This window comes from Podarcis cretensis (genome assembly GCF_951804945.1).
Source record: "Podarcis cretensis genome assembly, chromosome: 5".
NCBI classification, from domain to species: domain Eukaryota; kingdom Metazoa; phylum Chordata; class Lepidosauria; order Squamata; family Lacertidae; genus Podarcis; species Podarcis cretensis.
This window is the reverse complement of record NC_137174.1, coordinates 10,118,877-10,141,642: the sequence shown is the minus strand read 5'-3', so window position 1 is coordinate 10,141,642 and position 22,766 is coordinate 10,118,877. Positions and strand designations below refer to the sequence as shown.

General features: G+C 44.0%; 1 protein-coding gene across 4 annotated transcripts in view; it reads right to left on the bottom strand.

Moving 5' to 3' along the window:
• The window catches only part of NSD2 (nuclear receptor binding SET domain protein 2), a 78,825-nt gene extending 56,279 nt beyond the window's left edge, over positions 1-22,546 (bottom strand). For 2 of the 4 annotated variants that reach the window (XR_013838603.1, XM_079975097.1), the window contains exons 1-4: positions 22,417-22,546; positions 3,912-3,989; positions 2,867-3,490; positions 206-371 (exon numbers count right to left, since the gene is read on the bottom strand). Coding sequence is in view for 3 of the 4 variants with exons in the window: in XM_079975097.1 (XP_079831223.1) it covers positions 206-371; positions 2,867-3,460 (760 nt within the window). In the remaining variant the exon portion in view is untranslated. Of the gene's footprint in view, positions 1-205; positions 372-2,866; positions 3,491-3,911; positions 3,990-22,095; positions 22,115-22,416 lie in introns of those variants that run through there. The other 2 variants (XM_079975098.1, XM_079975099.1) reach the window with 2 other exon arrangements.
• Between the last annotated feature and the right edge of the window lie 220 nt (positions 22,547-22,766).

Sequence of the window (22,766 nt, the reverse complement as noted above, 5' to 3'; positions counted from 1 at the left end):
TCAAATTACAACACTATTCACATTTATTTTAGCTATTTTTCTAATAAAAAGCTCAGTACAACTTGTAAAGCTTACATCTACTTTGTGTATTTAAGCCAACAGAGAAACATAAAATATCCCAGTTTACTGGTGGCTTTCCTTTTAGTTTTTGGGCGTAACATAGCAATAGCTGAAAATGCAAAACTATCAAAGACAAAGGACATACCATTTAGTTTTGTGAAGTTGTAAAGAAGAGGATCAGTTGAAATCATGCACGGCCACCAGGGATAACCAGATACTTTGGACCATACCAAGTCTCCTACATTGTACTTCAATACATGAGTTTTGTCATCTTTTCCAAGTAGTAAAGAAGAATCTTCTTTAGCAGGAATCTTTTTAGAGAAAGAAAAAGGCAGACATTTACAAATTCTAGCAACTTGATCAAACAAAAATATTTTCATATTTGAGTGCGCAGGGAATAAAGAATGTTCCATAAATCGTGCTTAATTGGTAACAATACACTGTGTGTCTGGAGCATTGCAAATGAATGGTAACTTTAACTGGAATGTTCATGAAAATGTTTAGCCATATGAACTAAGTTTGGGCCACAGATCCACAGCTAAAGGGATACAACTATCAGGGCACCCATCGTATTTTTTCAAGGCTATGAACTTTCTGTTATTTGGTAACAGGGAAAATATATTACTTCAAAATGAAGAGTGAACTCCAATTTTAAAGGAACAAGGGAGCCTCAGCTTCTCTGGAAGTAAAAGGAGTTGAAGCAACAGCTACAGAAAGCCACAACTGGTATCAATCATTGCTTTAGAGCCCCTAGATATTACTGTTATTGGAATTTTCAGGAACACAAGTCTCAGTACCTCTTCACACATGTGTCAAAAAGCATATACAGTGGTGCCTCACAAGACGAAATTAATCCGTTCCGTGAGGCTCTTCGTATAGCGGTTTTTTCGTCTTGCGAAGCAAGCCCATTGACAGCTTAGCAGATTAGCGCTATTAGCGGCTTTCAGCGGATCAGCTGATAAGCGGCTTAGGGCTTAGGAAAAGGGGGGGAAAGGGGAAAAAACCCCGCAGGAACTCGCAAGACATTTTCGTCTTGCGAAGCAAGCCCATAGGGAAATTCGTTTTGCGAAGCGCCTCCAAAACGGAAAACCCTTTCGTCTAGCGGGTTTTCCGTCTTGCGAGGCATTCGTCTTGCGGGGCACCACTGTACTTGCCATTTCATGTGAAGTGGGGAGCAATGGCTGACTCCTGACTTTCTGACATATGCACCAATAAAATTCGTATCTGCTGTACAGACACATGACGTTTTTAGGTACATGTATAAAATAGGTTGAGGATACTGCTAAAAGACCCTCTGAACCACATAGGACATTGACTATTTTAGATCAAGAAATACACGCAAACTTTATACCTGCCATTTCAGGAAGAGTACAACTTCACAGAAACCTGTTTAGAGTCTGATTGGCAGGTGGGTATGGGTTTTGGGTGGGAAATGTCATAGCTGGCCAAAAGTGGCCCACGGATTAGAAGTTATCTGTAGTAAGCACATGGAGGTTCTTATTGATCAGAGGTAAATGGACCCCTCTGCTATTTTACTAACATCTTGCAGGACTGCATATTGAAAGGACAACTTAGCTTCTAGCTGGCTTCTGATTATTACACCTACTTAAGGCAAAATAAGTAACTCATAAAAGAAACACAACAATACTGACACTTCCTTTTTTTCACTCCTAAGTTTATTTCCCCTGGTCTCTTGCTGGGAAATTCATACACTTTGAGTCAAAGGTACTTGGCACCTAACTGTACAAACAATGACCCTAGAGAGCTATCCCTTCAATACAGCAAATACAACTTTTTTAAAAATTCAAGTGCAGACCAGGCAGAAGCCCAGCTGAGAAAAATTATCTCCTTCACATCCATGAAACACATTCTTTACGGATCGTAAAATGCTATACCAAGCTGCTTGGTATAGCCTTGTTAACTTTATAATTAATAACAAAGTGCTTCAGAATGAGTGTGTGCGAGAAGCTAGATTCATTTTGCATTCCGTTGCACAAAGTCTGAACAGCACAATGTCTCAGTAAAACAGTCCATCCAAACATAGGTAGTTAAACCAAGATGGCTGGGGCGGAAGGAAATTTTAACTGGAGGGCACCATGTTGGCTAGCTACCCATGTAGGGCAGGAGATATAGAAGTATAATCAGCCGTACCAACAGGCTAAAAAATAGCTTCTATCCGTGGGCTGTTAGGCTGTTGAATGAAAAATAACATAGCGCAATTGCCTTGGAAGGGGGGGGGTATTGTTCAATAAGCACAAAGAGTGGAATGAGATTGAGTGGGGGGGGAGAGGCTTGCTTAATTTCATTGTACATAGGTTGTACAATGACAATAAAGGTATTATTATTATTATTATTGTTTATGATGATGATGTTTTGGTGCATCAAAGTTAATACAAATAGTCCCTCTCCAATAGCTCGTCAACTGGAATTGTTTCATCATCATCGAAACAAAGATGAAAAATTTGTTTTCATAGTATGATTCAAAACTGGACCTTAATGGTCCATTGTCATTAAATACATTATTAAAACTTCCCCTATTATTAGATTGTCTGTCTCAAGTTCACTCTGGGGAGCGCCAGAGAAGAGGAAGGGTGAAATGGACTCAAATGAGTGAAGCATGGGGGTGCATGTCTATCCTCTCCAACTTCATTTGCCAGACTTATTAATAGACTCTGAAACTCATAGAACCTTGTAGGAGCCATCAGCTGCTACCTGACTGATCAGTTAGGAAAAAACAGGTCAAACATTGGTAACTTTAGCTGACACGAGTTACCCAAAGAGCAGAAGTAGCAAATAAATCCTGTACCTTCTCATCAGAGGAACTAGATGTGTTTGATGCTAATGCCGCTTCAACAAAACCCTGTTCAAGTAAGGAATCATATTTGATGCTTCTTTTTCTATTTCTCCTTTCCTTATTTGCTGGCTTTTGCTCATTTTCCTCTGCCTGAGACACATCTATTCCATTGTCACCACAAATTGAAGATTCAAATAGAGGCTTTCCATTCATGTAGGTTTTAGTGATTTTCAGTTTAATCTCTGGAGAACCATTCTTGACAGGTGTAGTGTTACGTGGAGTTGCAGGTTCTTTAATATCCTCAGACTCAAAGCGCAGCTTGGTGTCTTGTGTTGCCGATTCTCCATTAAACACACGAGAAGTGAGATCTTTCAGTTTGTCCGCAGGAATAAATGGGAGAGCATCGTGGCCATTATATTTCGGCATAACGTCCTCCTGTAGTGTAGCAGAAAGGTGTGTTTTGCCCAGGTAAACAGAACACTCACGATTCACTTCACAGTTCTGTGTTTTCCCTGTAGGATTTCCAAGGATCTCTGGTACTTGCTTCATTTTGATGTGGTTGACCCTTTTTTTGGCTAGAAGCAGAGAGCTACTTTTGAAATCCATTCAGTCAAAAGGATTTCCAGTTTTGTACCGCTGCATTAAAACAGAAGAAAAAGAAAGGAAGAACCATTAGTATTGGAATATTTACTTATTTTGAATGCTGCTTTGGTGTATATTACTTAATATAATTTAGAGCACGCGATCCGAAACTTACCCAGGCAACATCCCCACTCAAGCAAGTTGGCATTCTATTTACCAGAGGCTCTTTTTATTATATTTATACCAGGCTTATATCATTTTGAGGGCATTTGCCTGCTTTTCACCCAGCTCATTAATTTAGTCAGTCAGTCGACTGCAATGAAGATCATATGCTCCAAATCATTATTTAAGCAAACTAATCTCACAGGAAGAAATTTAAAATGTGCATCTAAACTTAAACCAGTCAAAGCACCAGGAACCAATGGTTTCGCTGGAGCTTTGTATTTAGAAATTCAGAATATTCTATTGCCTCTACCTGGAAAACTCTTTAATGAAGTTAAGGAAGGGGGACAGATTCCATCGTCCTGGAAACGAACCAGAATCATAGTGTTACCTAAACCAAACAAAGATAAAGAACAGGTTGACTCATAGACGGATAAAGCATGCAGGGATTTGGTTCCGGTGGCGCTGTGGGTTAAACCACAGAGCCTAGGACTTGCCAGTCAGAAGGTTGGCTGTTCAAATCCCCACGACGGGGTGAGCTCCCGTTGCTCAGTCCCTGCCCCAGCCAACCTAGCAGTTCGAAAGCACGTCAAAGTGCAAGTAGATAAATAGGTAGTACCACTCCGGCGGGAAGGTAAACAGCGTTTCCATGCGCTGCTCTGCTTTGCCAGAAGCAGCTTAGTCATGCTGAACACATGACCCAGAAGCTGTACGCCGGCTCCCTCGGGCAATAAAGCGAGATGAGCGCTGAAACCCCAGAGTTGGTCATGACTGGACCTAATGGTCAGGGGTCCCTTTACCTTATACGCAAAAACACATATACTCAAACCATGAGAACCACCCCATCAGGCGGCTTCCAGAGCCGAACATAGAGAACCTTGCTGAAAAGTTCTTTTTGCGCCTCAACCCCGGAGGCCCTGGGGTGTTCTCGTGAGATCTTGTGGGAGCACCCTGTGCCCATCATCTAAACAAGGTTGCTTCCTAAACAAGGCAGAAAGCTTAAAATCTCTTTTTGCACTGGGTTGGAATTGCGCAAGTTAAATACGATTGTACTGTGTTTCTAATTAACACTGATGCTAAATTGTTCAAATGTTCTTATAGAACATCCTTCAAATTTAGCACCAAAATACATACAATTAGAGCAAACTGGTTTTATTAAAACATGATTAACTGCTAATTCCTTCAGCCACATACTAAATGTAATTCATCATACTCATTTTAAAGAGTCAAAGGCACTTTGTGTTGTTTGATGTGACAAAGGCCTTTGACAAATTGGAATGGGATTCTCTTTTAAGGTCTTAGAATTTATGGGAATTGACAAGTGATTCAAATATAAAGATATTTATATAAAAATAGCCAGACACGCATCAGAGCTAACAGACAGGACTCTGATGCTTTTCAAGCAAATAAAGAAACAAAACATGGCTGTCCATCGTCGCCAATGTTATTAGCCAAGGTTTCCATTGCCAAGGCAAACACGTTACACAATAATCCTAACGCTACCGTTGGTGAAACACATTAGCTAATTTATTTGCAGATGACACTGTGTTAATGATCTTGAACCTAAATGAAGTTATGCCACACGTAATGAATGTAATTTAAGAATATGGATATATAGCAGGTCTTTAACCGAAGGAAACGAATTGGCAAATATGCATAAATAAATAAATACCTAGGTGTAGATATCCCCCAACACTGAAATTTAACATTTCTATTTCATTTACAACTGTTAATCCAGAAAATAAAATAACAGCTAAAAGAATGGGACAATTATTCACTTTCTTGGCTTGTAAGGATAGCAGCAATTAAAATGATTATATGCCCAGTCAGCATATCATGCAAATGATGAATTATTATATTTTTATTATAATTTCAAAAAATCACCAATACTTATTAATATTACACATTGAGATCAAGGAAAAAATCATTCTTGCATTCAGACAAAAAGAGGGTATCAAAAACCATGCTGTACGATGCTGCACATTCTTATGAACGTGGGGCTACCTTTGAAGGTGACTCAGAATCTACAACTAATCCAAAATGCAGCAGCTAGACTGCTGAATTGGAGCAGCCACCAGGACCATATAACATCGGTCCTAAAGGATCTACATTGGCTCCCAGTCCGTTTCCGAGAACAATTCAAAGTGTTGGTGTTGACCTTTAAAGCCCTAAATGGCTTTGGCTCTGTATATCTGAAGGAGCGTCTCCACCTCGATTGTTAAGCACAGACAGAGATCCAGCTCTGAGGGCCTTCTGGTGATTCCCTCGCTATGAGAAGTGAAGTTATAGGGCAAGAGACTGCGATCTACTCACAGAGGGAAAAACTGGCAGTGATCTACCCCCTTTTTGTGGGTCAGGTCAAGGTTGTTGAGCATTTTTTTAGGGAGGAGGGAGGCCCTGTTTTTGGGGGGTGCAGGACAAAAATGATCACGATCTACCTGTTGGACGTACCTGTTATAGGGTACCAGACAGAGGGCCTTCTAAGTAGTGGTACCTACCCTGTGGAACACCTTCCCATTAGATATTAAAGAGATGACTTTTGGAGGACATCTAAAGACAGCCCTGCATACGGAAGTTTTAAATGTTTAATGCTTTATTGCATTTTAATATTTTGCTGGAAGCCGCCCAGAGAGGGTACCATATAAATATATTATTCTTATTCTTATTATTCTTATCAACATATTAAGTATACAAAAAACAGAGGAATACGCATTCCAGGATTACCATTATACCACAATGCATCTCACATAAAAATATATAATTTCAATGCTAAAAAATAATACAATTTTTTTTATATAACAATGGAAATGCCTGGAAAAGCAAGACAGAACTTAAGAGGGCCTCAGTATTTAATTCATCCATCTCAAAAAACTAAATCAGTTAAGACTCCCTTTTTAAAACAAGGCATGCTTCTTTGTGGGTGGGTGAGATTGTAAAAATATATCTCCAATGTCAAAGATTTTTATATTGGTAATAACCCCAAATCAGGCGATCTACTACAATTAGAACTTAAACATACTTGGTTCCAAATCAATCAGGGAAAAATACCACTTCATACTTTAGAAATGTTCGTTATTTCAACAGGAAACAATAGCAAATAACGTCTGTCAGAAACTTATAAATTCTTAGTTGAAGAATACATGGGATACATATACCAGTTCAGAAACAACCTGGGAACCTACAAGTGAATATTAAAGATGAACCGTGGAATGCCATATAGAACAACATTCAAAGCAGTGTCAGGTAGAATTAAAGCAAATTCCATTAAAAAGATACTTTGCTGGTATCTTACTGAATAAATTCAAATATAACCTTGATGTGTTCGAGAAAATGCAGTAAAAGAGGAATATTTTACTGTATGTGGTGGTCCTGCAAAGTATTATTGAATTTTTGGTCAGAACGGGTGGGAGAGTGGGCTATTGGTTTATTCTTGTTTTTATTATGTATTTTGTGTTATCTTGTAGTTTTATATTGTGAACTGTCCTGAGATCTACAGATTAATGGTGGTATACAAATTTTAATAAATAACCAAAATGTTCAACCTAACTCAGTTAGCCCTTACTGATGATATTTAATAACTCAGTACAACATAAGGTTTTCAAAAATCCTATTATTTTATTGGTAACAGCAGCTAGATTGGGAATAGCAAAACAATGAAAAACCTCTCATAATAATTTATTTGAAATTTTGTGTCAACTTTGGCTGACTTCCCTCATGAAAAATTGATCCTATAAAATTAAAGCACAAAGAAAAAGTGCAGAAGCTGATGAATTTATTGAATATATGTCTATGTCAAAAAATATTTACTATCTCCCTTCAACTCAATGAACATTATGGACATCTGGAAACTGAATAATAATGAAATGGACTTGCATACTGAAATGTAATTATCAACTTTATAACTTCTCTGATTTGTTCTCTTCATGTTTTATAAAAAACTAACAAACATTTTTTTATAAATTATTGAGTAAGCTTTACAATGTGTAACAATTCAAAGCTATATTAAAAAAACGTCCAGTAGCACATTAAAGGTAAAGGTAAAGGGACCCCCGCGTCCCTAAGTAACACCTTAGAGACCAACTAAGTCTCTATGGGATGCAGGTGGTGCTGTGGGTTAAACCACAGAGCTGAGGGCTTGCTGATCAGAAGGTCGGTGGTTCGAACCCATGCGACCGGGTGAGCTCCCGTTGTTTGGTCCCAGCTCCTGCCCACCTAGCAGTTCGAAAGCACGTCAAGTGCAAGTAGATAAATAGGTACCGCTCTGGCGGGAAGGTAAATGGCGTTTCCGTTCACTGCTCTGATTCGCCAGAAGCAGCTTAGTCATGCTGGCAACATGACCTGGAAGCTGTCTGCAGACAAACACCAGCTCCCTCGGCCAGTAAAGTGAGATGACATCGCAACCCCAGAGTTGTTCGCAACTGGACTTAACAGTCAGGGGTCCCTTTACCTCTAAATTTTTTCTTGGTATGAGCTTTTGTGTGCATGCACACTTCTGGTGTATCTGAAGAAGTGTGCATACACACGAAAGCTCATACCAAGAACAAACTTAGTTGGTCTCTAAGGTGATATGGGACGCAGGTGGCACTGTGGGTTAAAGCCTCAGCGCCTAGGACTTGCCGATCGAAAGGTCGGCGGTTCGAATCCCTGCGGCGGGGTGCGCTCCCGCTGCTCGGTCCCAGCGCCTGCCAACCTAGCAGTTCGAAAGCACCTCCGGGTGCAAGTAGATAAATAGGGACCGCTTACCAGCGGGAAGGTAAACGGCGTTTCCGTGTGCGACTCTGGCTCTGGCTCTGGCCAGAGCAGCGATGTCACGCTGGCCACGTGACCCGGAAGTGCCTCCGGACAGCGCTGGCCCCTGGCCTCTTAAGTGAGATGGGCGCACAACCCCAGAGTCTGTCAAGACTGGCCCGTACGGGCAGGGGTACCTTTACCTTTTACCTATTATTTGCTATTTAGAAGCAACATATTTTTTAATTACTTGTTTGATGGCATATCATCCCTTACATTTGTCTTGTAGTAATTTTGATTGGGATTATTAAAATTTAGCTCAAGAAAAGCATCATAAATTACTTTTACTTATTTAGTGGGAGTTATTAGTATATGAATTACAGGGAACCAGAACCAAAACTAATGCTTCCTAAGTGCCTCCGGACAGCGCTGGCCCCTGGCCTCTTAAGTGAGATGGGCGCACAACCCCAGAGTCTGTCAAGACTGGCCCGTATGGGCAGGGGTACCTTTACCTTTACCTTTAAGGTGATACTGGACAATATCTCTCTACTGCGTCAGATCAACACACCTACCTACCTGAATTCAAAGCTAATTCTGCAAGTAAGCTATTAACCATTATACAATCTATGATGTGGCTTTCACAATGAGGTGTTAATTCAGGGACCACCAACTGCGGCCACAGGTACCAAGGAGCTCGCAAAGGCTTTCTTTGGTGCCCCCAGGATAAACCACAACCCTCAGACTCCCAACTTTCACTTTATTTAAAAAGTAACTTTATAGAAATTTTAGAACATGAAATGAGGCAAAATGTACAGGTACAACGCTTCTTACTTTAGCCTGTTGCACCCTTTCAGTCTTTTACTTTGTGGCCAGCCCTCATTTTTTTGCCCCCCCCCCAAAAAAATTTCCTGCATACATCCAAGTGTGTGAGGGAGAAATGTACACACAGTTTCATATGTATGTATGCACACAAGCAAGAGCAAGCAAGCGAATGTGTGCGCGCATGCGAGAGAGACAGACAGACAGACAAACAAAGATGCATGGAAGTATGGTGTGGGGCACATCCCCCACCCCCCAGTACTGGGGAATGCTCTGTTACTAGATAGCAACAGTGTTGTGTGTGAAATCAATACTGTGTGATCTCCGCAATTAGTACCAGCACAACATACCGTATATACTCGAGTATAAGCTGACCCGAATATAAGCCAAGGCACCTAATTTTACCACAAAAAACTGGGAAAACTTATTGACTCGAGTATAAGCCCAGGGTGGGAAATGCAGCAGATACTGGTAAATTAGGCAAGGATTATGTAACAAGTTGTGCTAGTGAGAAGCTACACAGTCAAGTGAAAACAGGTTGAAAAACGGAAAAGCAAGGTCTGCAGTCTAAAACAACATCTGGTACAATTTCTACACAAAGAGAAGTTGCTGCCTTGTTTCTTCCATGAATCCAGTCTCTTTTACTATTAAGAAAAAACCCAGAGCAGCTTACCTTGGATACTGTCTCATTCGCAAACAGTTTCAGCAACACTAAGAAAGAAGAGACATGCACACAGCCTGGTGCAAGCAGTGAAAATCAGCTAATTATGAGGTGTTCCACAGCCAGTCCCTAGACAGCTACTGCATTTTGTTATCAATTAACTGCTGAGGGACCTGTTGCCTGATCCTTCCAAAATCCATTTTGCAATTTTAAGAGGTATGGACTATGAAAAGTTTCACTTCAAAGATCTGTGGAGGCTGTTCATGAGAAATCATTTGAAAGGACACAGCTGCCTCTGCCGCTTGCAAGAGTAAGCATAGGAGCCGCGGTTGGGAGAGGCTCCTTTCTCGGTGCTCGTCCCTCCGCCTCACTCAAGTATAAGCCGAGGGGGGCTTTTTCAGCATAAAACATGTGCTGAAAAAGTTGGCCTATACTCGAGTATATACGGTAATCACAATCTTAATGTGGGAGGTCAACTTTTCAGGGTTTGGTGGGTTAACAAACAGTTATTATGTCACGACACCAACAGTAGCCATATTGCATGATGCTAAACTTCAGTGGCAGCCATTTTGTGACTGGTGCCCACAGCACTTTCTAAAAATTCAAAATATGCCTACTGGTTCAACGAGGTCTGCAACTCCTGTATTGCATTTACAGAAAAGGCACACGGATCCTTAATTTTTCATGTTGCTAACCGTTCCTTTCCCACCTCAAGTTAGAAATGAAGTACAGTGGTACCTCAGGTTACATACACTTCAGGTTACAGACTCCGCTAACCCAAAAATAGTACCTTGGGTTAAGAACTTTGCTTCAGGATGAGAACAGAAATCATGCTCTGGCGGTGCGGCAGCAGCAGGAGGCCCCATCAGCTAAAGTGGTGCTTCAGGTTAAGAACAGTTTCAGGTTAAGTACGGACCTCCGGAACGAATTACCGTATTTTTCGCCCTATAGGACGCACCTAGTTTTTTTGGGGGGAAATAAAGGGGAAAAAATTATCCCCCCCCCCCAGGCGCGGGGCTGGGGCGGGGGAAGCTTGAGCTGTGCACTTCTCTTGGCTCTTCTAGCTTGGGGATGGCTGCGCGCAAAGGAAGGCTGTTCCCAAGCCAGAACAGCGAGACGGAGGGCTCTGTCTCGCTCTTCTAGCTTAGGGACAGCTGTGCGCAAAGCCTCAGCAGGGCAGCGGGGTGCCTTCACCCCCCTGTCCTGCAGAGGTTAACAAGGCTGTCCCCAAGCCAGAATTCCCCCACCTCCCGCAAAACTGGAAGAAGCCGCGCGCTCTTTAAAGGGGCTGCGGGGCTTCTATTGGCTTTTCTAGGAGATGGGGGAATTTCCCCACCTCCCTGAAAAGCCCGCAGGCTGCCATCCAAAAGCTCTGGGAGCCCGAGGGAAGTTGCGCCGGGCTCCCAAGGCTTGCGGATAGCTTCCTGAAGCCTGCATTCGCCCCATAGGACGCACACACATTTCCCCTTCATTTTTGGAGAGGAAAAAGTGCGTCCTATAGGGCGAAAAATACGGTAAGTACTTAACCTGAGGTACCACTGTAGTAGACAAAATGTAACAAGCCTGGTCTTCAGCACAGTACACTGATAATGTTCCTCATGTTGCAGCGCCTCCCTGAGAAGTCCCTACCCAATTATTTGTGGGGTTCCTCAGAAGTCCTTACCCCATGCAAAGATTATGTAACCTACTTGACTCTGATGTCCACTGCCCAATACAGAACCTACAGAGACACTTGGTGGCAGACGTATCTCGACAATCCCTCATCTTCTGCTGCTTCCACCCGGGCTTCTCACACATTCAAGGCCAAGATATCAAACCAAAGGACCAACAGTGAAATAGGAGTCTTTGTGGGTCTGAAGTTGAGCAACTACATTCAGGAGGGAATTAAGACACAAGTGGCTTGACTGTCTCAAGAGATGGCAAAGCACTGATTCTCCAGAACCTCTGCCCGACATAGTAACATTAATTTCCCCTCAAGATTTTTTTTATTTTTTAAGGTTACTTACTACAAGTGGGATAAGGGACGCGGGTGGCACTGTGGGTTAAACCACAGAGCCTAGGACTTGCCAATCAGAAGGTCGGGGGTTCAAATCCCCGCGACAGGGTGAGCTCCCGTTGCTCGGTCCCTGCTCCTGCCAACCTAACAGTTTGAAAGCACGTCAAGGTGCAAGTAGATAAATAGGTACCACTCCAGCGTGAAGGTAATCGGCGTTTCCGTGCGCTGCTCTGGTTTGCCAGAAGCGGCTTAGACATGCTGGCCACATGACCCGGAAGCTGTACGCCGGCTCCCTCGGCCAATAAAGCGAGATGAGCGCCACAACCCCAGAGTCGGTCACGACTGGACCTAATGGTCAGGGGTCCCTTTACCTTTACTACAAGTGGGAAAACCTATTTCAAAGAACTACACACCTTTTCTCTTCAACAGGAGAAATGTAACCCAGCAGACTTCCTTAACGGGATACAGAAACTCAGGTGGCTAGAAGTGTAGGTCTTTAATCTGCTACCACATTGGATATGCAGAGCACACTGAGGTATCACGTCCAACAAAGACACCTGGTAGTTGTGCAACTGAAACAACTGCACTCTGTGACAAGGACACTGCAAGCTCCACTGCCCCAGAAATTGGTCAATCAAGAACCTGAGGCTAACCTGCAGAACACAGTTCCTACGAAAAAAGAGCACAAGAGACAGCTGTGAGGACCTAGTAGAACCATGGGCACAGCCTCTACTTGCTCAGAAAGAACCAAGCAATGTCCTGGGAGTGCTGGAATGTAAAAAGACTATAGAAGCTCTACTGTGAGTTCCAGAAGCAGCCATCAATAAAACTGAATGACAATATCAACCTAGGGCTGCCAGAACATTGTTGTCCAGTTGGAGAACAGCCACCAGTCTACTGAACATTTCAACAACAACACTCCCCAAAAAGATCTCCTGAGCTTATTAGAAATTAGGAGCTGCCTGTATCACTGCAGATTCTCCCATCATTTCTGCTGTTGGGCAGTCTGTGAATGTAGCTTCTCAGCAGCTGTCCTCTCTGGGAGACAAAGAGTCACTGAAGTAGGGTCCTTGGAAGCCACTGCATCAAGTAAGGGTATAACACATGGGTAGGCAAACTAAGGCCCCTGCGGGGGGCCTGATCCGGCCCAATCGCCTTCTAAATCTGGACGGTCCTGGAATCAGCGTGTTTTTACATGAGTAGAATGTGTCCTTTTATTTAAAATGCATCTCTGGGTTATTTGTGGGGCATGGGAATTCATCCATTCCCCCATATATATATATATATATATATATATATATATAGTCCAGCTCCCAAGGTCTGAGGGACAGTGGACCGGCCCCCTGCTGAAATTTGCTGACCCCTGGTATAACACAAATGTTCTTGGTGAAGTGAATCCAACAGCTTTACAGGACGTCTGGGAGGAAAACCATTCGTGCACAAGGAAAAGGGGCAGTAGCAGTTTCCCTCATCTGACTGAATCTCGCAGAATGAAGGGAGATCTGCTTCCCTGATCAACTACCACCATCCTACAGAACAGGGCCTGCCCAATACATTTCGGCACCTGAAGCAAGCCACAAAATGGTGGTTCCCCACCAGGGAACAGTGTTAGAAACTCAGGTAGAATCATAGAATCATAGAGTTGGAAGAGACCACAAGGGCCATCGAGTCCAACCCCCTGCCAAGCAGGAAACACCATCAGAGCACTCCTGACATATGGTTGTCAAGCCTCTGCTTAAAGACCTCCAAAGAAGGAGACTCCACCACACTCCTCGGCAGCAAATTCCACTGTCAAACAGCTCTTACTGTCAGGAAGTTCTTCCTAATGTTTAGGTGAAATCTTCTTTCTTGTAGTTTGGAGCCATTGCTCCGTGTCCGCTTCTCTGGAGCAGCAGAAAACAACCTTTCTCCCTCCTCTATGTGACATCCTTTTATATATTTGAACATGGCTATCATATCACCCCTTAACCTCCTCTTCTCCAGGCTAAACATGCCCAGCTCCCTTAGCCGTTCCTCATAAGGCATCGTTTCCAGGCCTTTGACCATTTTGGTTGCCCTCCTCTGGACACGTTCCAGTTTGTCAGTGTCCTTCTTGAACTGTGGTGCCCAGAACTGGACACAGTACTCCAGGTGAGGTCTGACCAGAGCAGAATACAGTGGCACTATTACTTCCCTTGATCTAGATGCTATACTCCTATTGATGCAGCCCAGAATTGCAGGTATATGAGCTTGGCCCCAAATGGCTCCTTAAAACCAAGGTTACAGTGGCCAAATTGGAATGTCTAGTTTCCATTTTGAGGTACAACCGCTCTAAAGTCTTGTTTTCAAATGATGGACTAACTGTGACTGATTATCAGTTAAACATCTGGCTTAGTTCAGATGACAAGTTTGAGCTAGGATACGAGCTTTGAGAATTTAAAGAAGTTATTTGACCGAGGGACAGTCCAACCTCTTTCTCTTAATGGCGACTGCTCCTGCTCAGGATGCACAGAAAAAGGCAATTCAGTTCCTGAAATTCATTCTGACTGTGCAGATAAAATATAACTGATAGAATTCTACAGGATATGGTAGTGTGTGGAAACAGCTCAGATCCAATGATCCCCAATGGTGGACATGTCAGGCACCTTTCTGACACCCAAGCATCTTCACTTGGTCACAAATGGCCAATAGTCAGTTGCAAAATGCTAATTTTGAACACTGCAAGGGAAGGAGGAGTGAAGATCTATACGTTAACAAGGGGGAAGAAAGATCTACTTTGGGATCTGATGCCCAGAGGATCCTGCTCCCCTAGGCAGTCACCTCACCTTGCTTTATGGGTGGGCCAGGCCTGCTACAGAAACAGCACTAGAGCGAAAGAGAGACAGAAGGAAATATACAGGAGGGATTTATTATTATTTTTAAAGGCGGCAGGCAGCAATGTAAGAGGAAGAGTCAACAAGATAGTGGAGGGAGTAAAGAGCAGGGAAAAGGAAGTAAGAACTACAACAGAATGACAGGGAAAGGCTAACCCAGGGGTCAGTGAACTTTTTCAGCAGGGGATTGGTCCACTGTCCCTCAGACCTTGTTGGGGGCCAGACTATATTTTGAAGGGGGGGAGAACAAATTCCTATGCCCCACAAATAATCCAGAGGTGCATTTCAAATAAAAGGCCACATTCTACTCATGTAAAAACACGCTGATTCCAGGACCATCTGCGGGCCAGATTTAGATGGCGATTGGGCTGGATCAGGCCCCTGGGCCTTAGTTTGCCTACCCATGGGCTAACCAGACACCCATGCCAAATAAAGGGAGGGGGGAAACAGCAAATACTAATGAAAATGCTTGCTACACACTCACACAAGAAAGCCAAATGCTGCTAAAAATCCAAACACACACCACAGAACAAAAAAAAGGGGAAAGGAGACACCAAATGCTACTCACTAATGAGAAATCAATGCAGAGGGAGCAACAAACACTACTCACTAAAGCTTTCAAGCCAAAGAGAAGATAAAATAGAAAAATAAAGAACAAGCCTGAGAAGCCTTAGAGAGAGAAAAGAAGACAAATGATAGTTGAAGGCAGGCTTGAGCTTGCTTTGCAAAGGCAAAACAAACTTATTTTATTCTATAAATACACATGGGGAAAGAGTAAGTGTAATGAAATGAAATAAAAATTAAAAAGATTAGCAATGAAACATTATTAGTAAAAAACGTAAGGGGGATGGAGATTGCCACTCATAACATTATAAAACATTAAGGCAACATTGAAGTATAATACAAAAAGTAAGCAAGAAGTGGATTACACGGGAACAAGAAATAGCACAAAGGAATTTATGGGTCCTGCCCTTTTGCATTTTCAACTCACTGTTACAACCATTCAATAACCATTATACTGTAGGCATGCTGAAGATCTAGAAAAAATGTCAGTACTGGCTATTCCTTACTTGCTCATCTTTGATACCACCAAGTTACTATCAGCAGGTGATGGATATGAATTTGCATAACAGCATCCTATCATTGGGGTGGGGAGATTCTTCGGCTGTAGAGCTTTTACAATAACAGCCCAATTTCTCTGGAGCAAACATTGGGGACTCAGGTCTGAATTGGCTGCAGGCTCACTAATTTCAACATTTATTAGCTGATCAAGCCCTAAAGGCTCAAGGTAATAATAGAAGAAAAGTTATAGCTGATCCTAGGGCATAAGGGTAGGGGGTTAGTTTTTATTCTCAACACTAAACTCCTGAAAATCTCTACTGGGCCTTCACTGGAATTTAAGGGTAATTGGAAAAAAAAAATATTTGCAAATAAATTTGGTAGCCGGCATCTTCACTGCACAAAAATGGAAAACATTAAAGAATTAAAATCTTGGCTCCATTAGTTTTTAAAATTCATATACGTCTTAATGTTGGACCTAAATTTCAATAAAAATGTATAAATACAAAAGCAAACAAACAAAAATCCCAAAAATTATACCAGCTGATGTTTCCAGGTAAGCACTCCCTACATAAGGAACATTAAAGGTAAAGGGACCCCACAGAAACACCTTTTACCTTCCCGCCGGAGTGGTACCTATTTATCTTCTTGCACTTTGACGTGCTTTCGAACTGCTAGGTTGGCAGGAGCTGGGACAGAGCAACAGGAGCTCACCCTGTCACGGGGATTCAAAACCACTGACCTTCTGATCGGCAAGTCCTAGGCTCTGTGGTTTAACCCACAGCGCCACCCGCATCCCATAAGGAACATTACAGCAGTTTAATCTGGATATATCCAGTAGATATGTGGCCACGGCTAGCTGTGCTTTCTCCAGATAGTTGGTTTGCCAGTTGCAGTCCTAAGAGGCTAAAGGCACCCCTAGCCACTTGAGGTCACCTGATTCAGAAATAGCCCTAAATTGCATACCTGACAACTCTGTACAAAACAAGCTGCAACTCTCCATCCACATCAGTGGCCTTCCCAAACAATATTTTATCTTATCTGGATAAAACCGACACCAGTTTTAACTTTTTGCCTGCCTCCCAGGGATTAAAATTAGATAAACCTTGTGATTAGTGATCTGCAAACCTTTGGATGACCTCTCTTGGAAGTTTCATGTAGGAATTTAAAAGTATGGGAGACTGGTTGGAATCCTGAGGCACCACAAAGGCCAATGGCCTTTGGGTGTTAAAAGTAGTCAATTAACACTATCTTCTAAACATGGCATAGTCAACCTCGGCCCTCCAGATGTTTTTGACCTACAGCTCCCATGATCCCTAGCTAACAGGACCAGTGGTCAGGGATGATGGGAATTGTAGTCCCAAAACATCTGGAGGGCCAAGGTTGCCTATGCCTGTTCTAAACCTCCCCCTGCCCAAAAGGGAGGCTATATGCTGTAACACAGCCTCTCTCAACATTGGATCCCCAGATGTTGTTGGACTATAACTCCCAGCATGGCTAGCGGTCAGGGATGGGGCAAGATGCCCAAGAACATCTGATTGAGAAAGGCTGCTGTAGTCTATGTTGACTGGCAAGAAGGAAATTTATTTGTAGCATTCATTAGGCAAAACCTTGTTAATACCCCCATTGAGAAAACACTGGTGCCCTGCATAGGATACTATTCACATCTTAAAACTATGGACACCTGTATTCAACACAGACATGGAGGGATGTGCAAAACACATCAGCTAAAGCAAGCTCAGGAATGGTTTTTCCCATGAGCAATGATGAAAATAGCTCCTATTGCTCACTTTATAAGATGCATTCCTGTGCATGCCTGCTTGAGAGTATAGGCAACTCCCAATTTACGCAGGACTTATATTGAAAGGCTCTGCACGTTTATGTGAAACACCATTGGAAAAGCCTGCAAACACCCTCTAAACCCTTGAAAAAACCAGCAGCACTTACCAGATGCCAAACTTTGCCACAATTGCTCCCTCCAAACCATTTTGCTCAAACTCAAACTCTCCAGTTCTCAACGGTCGATGCAAGGGCTCTTGGGGTAGCAATTGCAAAGGCTTGTGGGATTGCTAGGCACTGTTTTTGCAACTTTTTCACGCTTTCTAGGCTCTTTTAGGGCCATTTTTAAAGTCACTTCTGGGTTCTGCCCAGTTGCGCGTCAATCTGACACATGTAATTTGGTTGTTGCCTATAACCTCAATTAAAATGAATGAGATATACATCTGGATAAACAAGCATATATGATTGCTGTGAGAAAAGCATTTGTGAGGGCCAACTGTAGCACAGTATAATGGTGGGGAGATATAGTGAAGTTGATAACACAGAAGCAGGTAGGTCATATCGCAAATGCAGAATTCATAAAAATAGAAAAGGTAAGCTACTTAGGTGAAAAGTGATTGCGTGTAGAACCAAATTTGTAGACTATACATTAAAGACCTTGCACTGAAAATCAGAAAGCTTTAGCTTTTATACACAGGCCCACCAAGAGCCTGGTTCAGGGGGTACTGATGTAGCGGGTTGCAAATTAGAAGGATCTGGAGCTCAGGCATTCATTAAGAACCCTTTGAATACATGCCTACTTTTTTGTTTAATGGGACTTACTCCTAGAAGTAGGTGCAGGATTGCAGTCTTGGCTTTGCTAGGAAGGGGCACAAGAATGAAAATATCAGTATCAAGGCAAAACAGAACATAAAGTTGTTCTATAAAAGAGGTGTATATAAAATCAAATATAAATTTTAACAGATTTTTTTTTTTTTAATGAGCAATTGGGAAGAATACTGCCTTTCCAAAATGAAAGCAGATCACTCTGCTTTCCTCACTTCCCCAATAACTCATCTTAGGAATAAATGCCCACAACAAACTGAGAGTAAGCTCAGGTGAATACAAGTAGACCTTATGCATCCTGCTAAACATACAATAATCAGGCCAGATTAATATAGGTTAGCCTTGAAGCGGAACTGTGCTAATATGGGGAGAGATGGGAAGAAAAACATGACCCTTCATAGTACAAAGATGCCTCACTCTGGTAAGGGAGCCAAATTTTGACGCCAATGATACAAATACTAGGGTCCCTTTTGCAGCCATTTTATACCTCCTATATTTTCACAGCAGACATGTGGTGTAGCTTAGATTGAGCTAGCAACTTGCAGGAAGTGAGCAAAAACAGTGAGTTAAATGAGTTCAAAATGTGAACCTGCACGTGCTCAGAGTATTTCGTTGATGTAGCAATCAAAGCATGGAGGGTGGAGTGATACATGCTTAATTGGCTTTGTGCATTTTTTTATTACTAATGGCTCATCACTTTTTTGCCTATGAATGTTATATTACATTTCTGAACAATCAAATGTCTATTTTTTACTATTTTTAAATTTAAAAACATTATCAAGTTGCCTAAATGTTTTGTTGTTTTTATTCTTGAGTTCCTTGTAAGATATAGGCTTGGCATTGTAGAACAGGATTCTTGTGGCTTTAACAGCTGTGTGACAGGCAGAAATTAAACTGGGTAAGCCTTTGATTTGGGAATACAATTACTGGGAAAACTTTACCTGTTGATAAAAAGGTAAAGGGACCCCTGACCATTGGGTCCAGTCGTGACCGACTATGGGGTTGCAACGCTCATCTCGCTTTATTGGCCGAGGGGGTCATTTGGCCAGCATGACTAAGCCACTTCTGGCGAACCAGAGCAGCACACAGAAACGCCGTTTACCTTCCCACCGGAGCGGTACCTATTTATCTACTTGCACTTTGACGTGCTTTCGAACTGCTAGGTTGGCAGCAGGGACTGAGCAATGGGAGCTCACCCCGTCACGGGGATTCAAACCACCAGCCTTCTGATCGGCAAGTCCTAGGCTTTGTGGTTTAACCCACAGCGCCACCCGCGTCCCTTTACCTGTTGATAGGTAAAGGACCCCTGGACGGTTAAGTCCAGTCAAAGGCGACTATGGGGTTGCGGCGCTCATCTCGTTTTCAGGCCGAGGTAGTCGGTGTTTGTCCACAGACATGTGGCTAGTATGACTAAACCGTGTCTGGAGCAACGGAACACCATGATGGAAACCAGAGTGCACGGAAACATTGTTTACCTTCCCAATGCTTGCACTTTGACATGCTTTTGAACTGCTAGGTTGGCAGGAGCTGGGACTGAACAATGGAAGCTCACCCCGTCGCGGGGATTCGAACCACCCACCTTCTGATCAGCAAGCCCAAGAGACTCAGTGGTTTAGACCCCAGTGCCACCCACGCCCCTACCTGTTGATATTGTGCATCTCAGATATATTATTACCCGTGCAGAGCCCCTGACATTTTAGGGGGGCTCACCTGCAAAAGGGGACACAAGTTTTCATGAGACATGAAATGCAAGCGAATTTTCTCTTTTGCAAGTGCAGCAGAGGACTGAATCAACATACAGCATATTGTTGGCATCGCTGATGGGTGGGATAGCTCAGTTGGCAAGGCGTGAGACACTTAATCTCAGGGGTTGAACCCCACATTGAGCAAAAAGATTGCAGGGGTACAACTTGATGACCCCCATGGTCCCTTCAAACTCTACTATTCTATGATTAGAAATGGAATTATAAAATCTTACTGGAGCAGTGATGAGAGGGGAAAAAATGCATTAGATTCTGGACAGAAACTGTTAGGTTTCTTATGCTCAGCTGTGAGTTCTTTTGGACAAAAGACTTCTTTTAAATCCAGCTTCAAGCCTTGGGCAGGGTGGAGAGGAGTGGAGAACATGGCTTTGCTTGGACAGGTAGATGACAAAATAAACTGCAAAAAGCATTGGAGCTTTGCTCAGATTACTGGGATCTTCAGGGTGGCTCAGGACAAGAGTTCCACATTATTTAAGAGGCCCTCATATTTCATAATACATGGTGATTGGCACAAGGTCACTCAGTGAACTTCGTGGCTCTCAACACCAAAGTCCTCGTTGCCATCAGTTCTTAACTCAGTTGGGCTTACTTCTTTTTATACACACATAGGATTGTACTATGTACCAATGACTGCTGCTCTGAGGCAGCACCAGGCTATTTTTTAAGCAAATTGTTTTTGTTATTTAAACATGCATTGATTTTTGTATAAAATCATGGGAATAGTGATAAATGATACCCATTATAAATCAGTTTATACAGCTAAAACAAGAAGAGACCAATCAAACAAAATCAATTGCCAAGTACCAATGAAGGAATCAAATCCAAGCCTTTGTAAGCAAAACAACACCTGAGTTCTAATATTTCACATTTTTGTTAAACAGACCAGTTTAATATGCTCTACAAACGAACTGTATAAAGAATGTCACACTTTTAAAGCAGATAGATGTTAGTTATATGCTCTAGTTTTAAAAGTCCTTTTGATTTCCATTCCAATCACATTTTAGCAATTACACCCCCCTCCTTTGTCATGTTTTCATTGTGAACTCCTGGGAGCACGATGCACTTTATGGGCAATCCTCAGGTCAGCTCATAAGTTTACTGTTTACTGAATACCATCTAACAGCTGCACAGCAAATGTATTTCAAGAGACTGAAGAACCAATCTATTAAAGCAATTTAGTATTACAAAGATTCAGCAAGTGTGCACCTCTGGTGCCTTCAATGGAGTCTATTTCCCCACTTCCATGCCTTTTAATTAGGTGACCCAAAAGCCCTAGGTTTCAAAACCCTAGGAAGTCGGTCTCTCTGATCAATTGACCCAGACTGGCTTGCGCATCCCTAGGAATGCAGAACCCCATGCACGTGGCAACGCGAAATAAAAGAGCGATCTATTATTGGCTTTTAATTCCCTAGCAAAAAAAAAAATCTGAAACGCTTCAGTCCTAGGAGATGCAAGACCGTGTGGCCCCCTTCCCCTCTGGGGGGGAAAAAAACCCCAGCAGCTGCTGCGTTGTGCAGGCGACTCCTTTGCAATCCCATTTCCCCAGTGGAGCTGCGACCGAGGCTTTTCCTTCTTGCCAGAAGGACATCGGGCCAAGCTGGCGATGTGCGGGCGCGCGGGCGGGGTTTGGTTGGTGGGTGGTCAGGAGAAAAGGTCTTCCAGGCCAATCGCCCCCCCCCCCTTTCACAGCCAAGCTTAAGCCGAAGAGGGAGCGCGCCCTAGGAGGGCTTATTGCATCCCTTTCCCATACGCCAAGCAGCAGCAGCAGCAGCAGCAGGGCTGGCGCACCGCATCCCCAACCGCACAGCGCTCCCTTGGTGGGGAATGAATCAAACATGGCTTCCTTCCCTGCCCATACGTTCCCGGAGTTGCATCCTCGCCCCCTCCCTCCCTCCCGCAGCCCAGGCAAGAAGCGGCGGCGGCCAAGGGAAACCCTCGAGCGGGCGACCCCACAACCGGGTCCCGAGGCCGCCCCCGAGACCCTCCCAACCCCGGGCCCCGCTTCCACTTCTGACCCTTTCTTCCCCAGTTACGTCTCCCGCAGAGGCGGAGCAGGAAGGCGCCCCGACCCCCGGTGCGGTCGCGGGGAAGCGGCCGGCCCCGAGGGGCGTCTTTCTGGGGTGGGGTGGGGGGGTGCGAGGGGGGGGCGGGCGCCGGAACCCCCCCCCCCGAGGCCGGGAAGGAGAGGAGGCGCCTGAGGGGGGGGGAGCGGAAAAGCGGCTCAGTGTCTCGGGTGAGGGACCCCCCCTCCCGCCCCGGGCGCGCGGGAAAGAACGGCAGGCGCGCCCCCGCCCCGCAACCCCTGAGGGGAGGCCGGCCGCCCTCCCGCCACTGACCTGCTGCTGCTGAGGCGGTTCTGAGGCGGGGGCCTCGCTCTTTTCTCTCGGCCGCCTCGTCTCTCCCCGGGCGGTGGGCTCCTTCTTCCCCGGCCGCCCCCTCCTCCTCCTCCCCCCGAGCAAGCGAGAGAGAGAGAGAGAAAGCGAACGGGCCGCCGACCGACCGAGCGTCCCCTTTGGTCTCCGCCTCCTGCGCCTCACCGCCGCCGCCCCCCCCCCCCCCACGGAGCCCAAAACCAGCGCGAAAAATGCGCCGCTCTGATTGGCCGGCGCCGCCTTCGCGCCGCCAACTCCCGAAGCGGTTCATTCAAACCAGCCGCGCAAGCCGGAGGGGAGGGGCGCGCACGCGG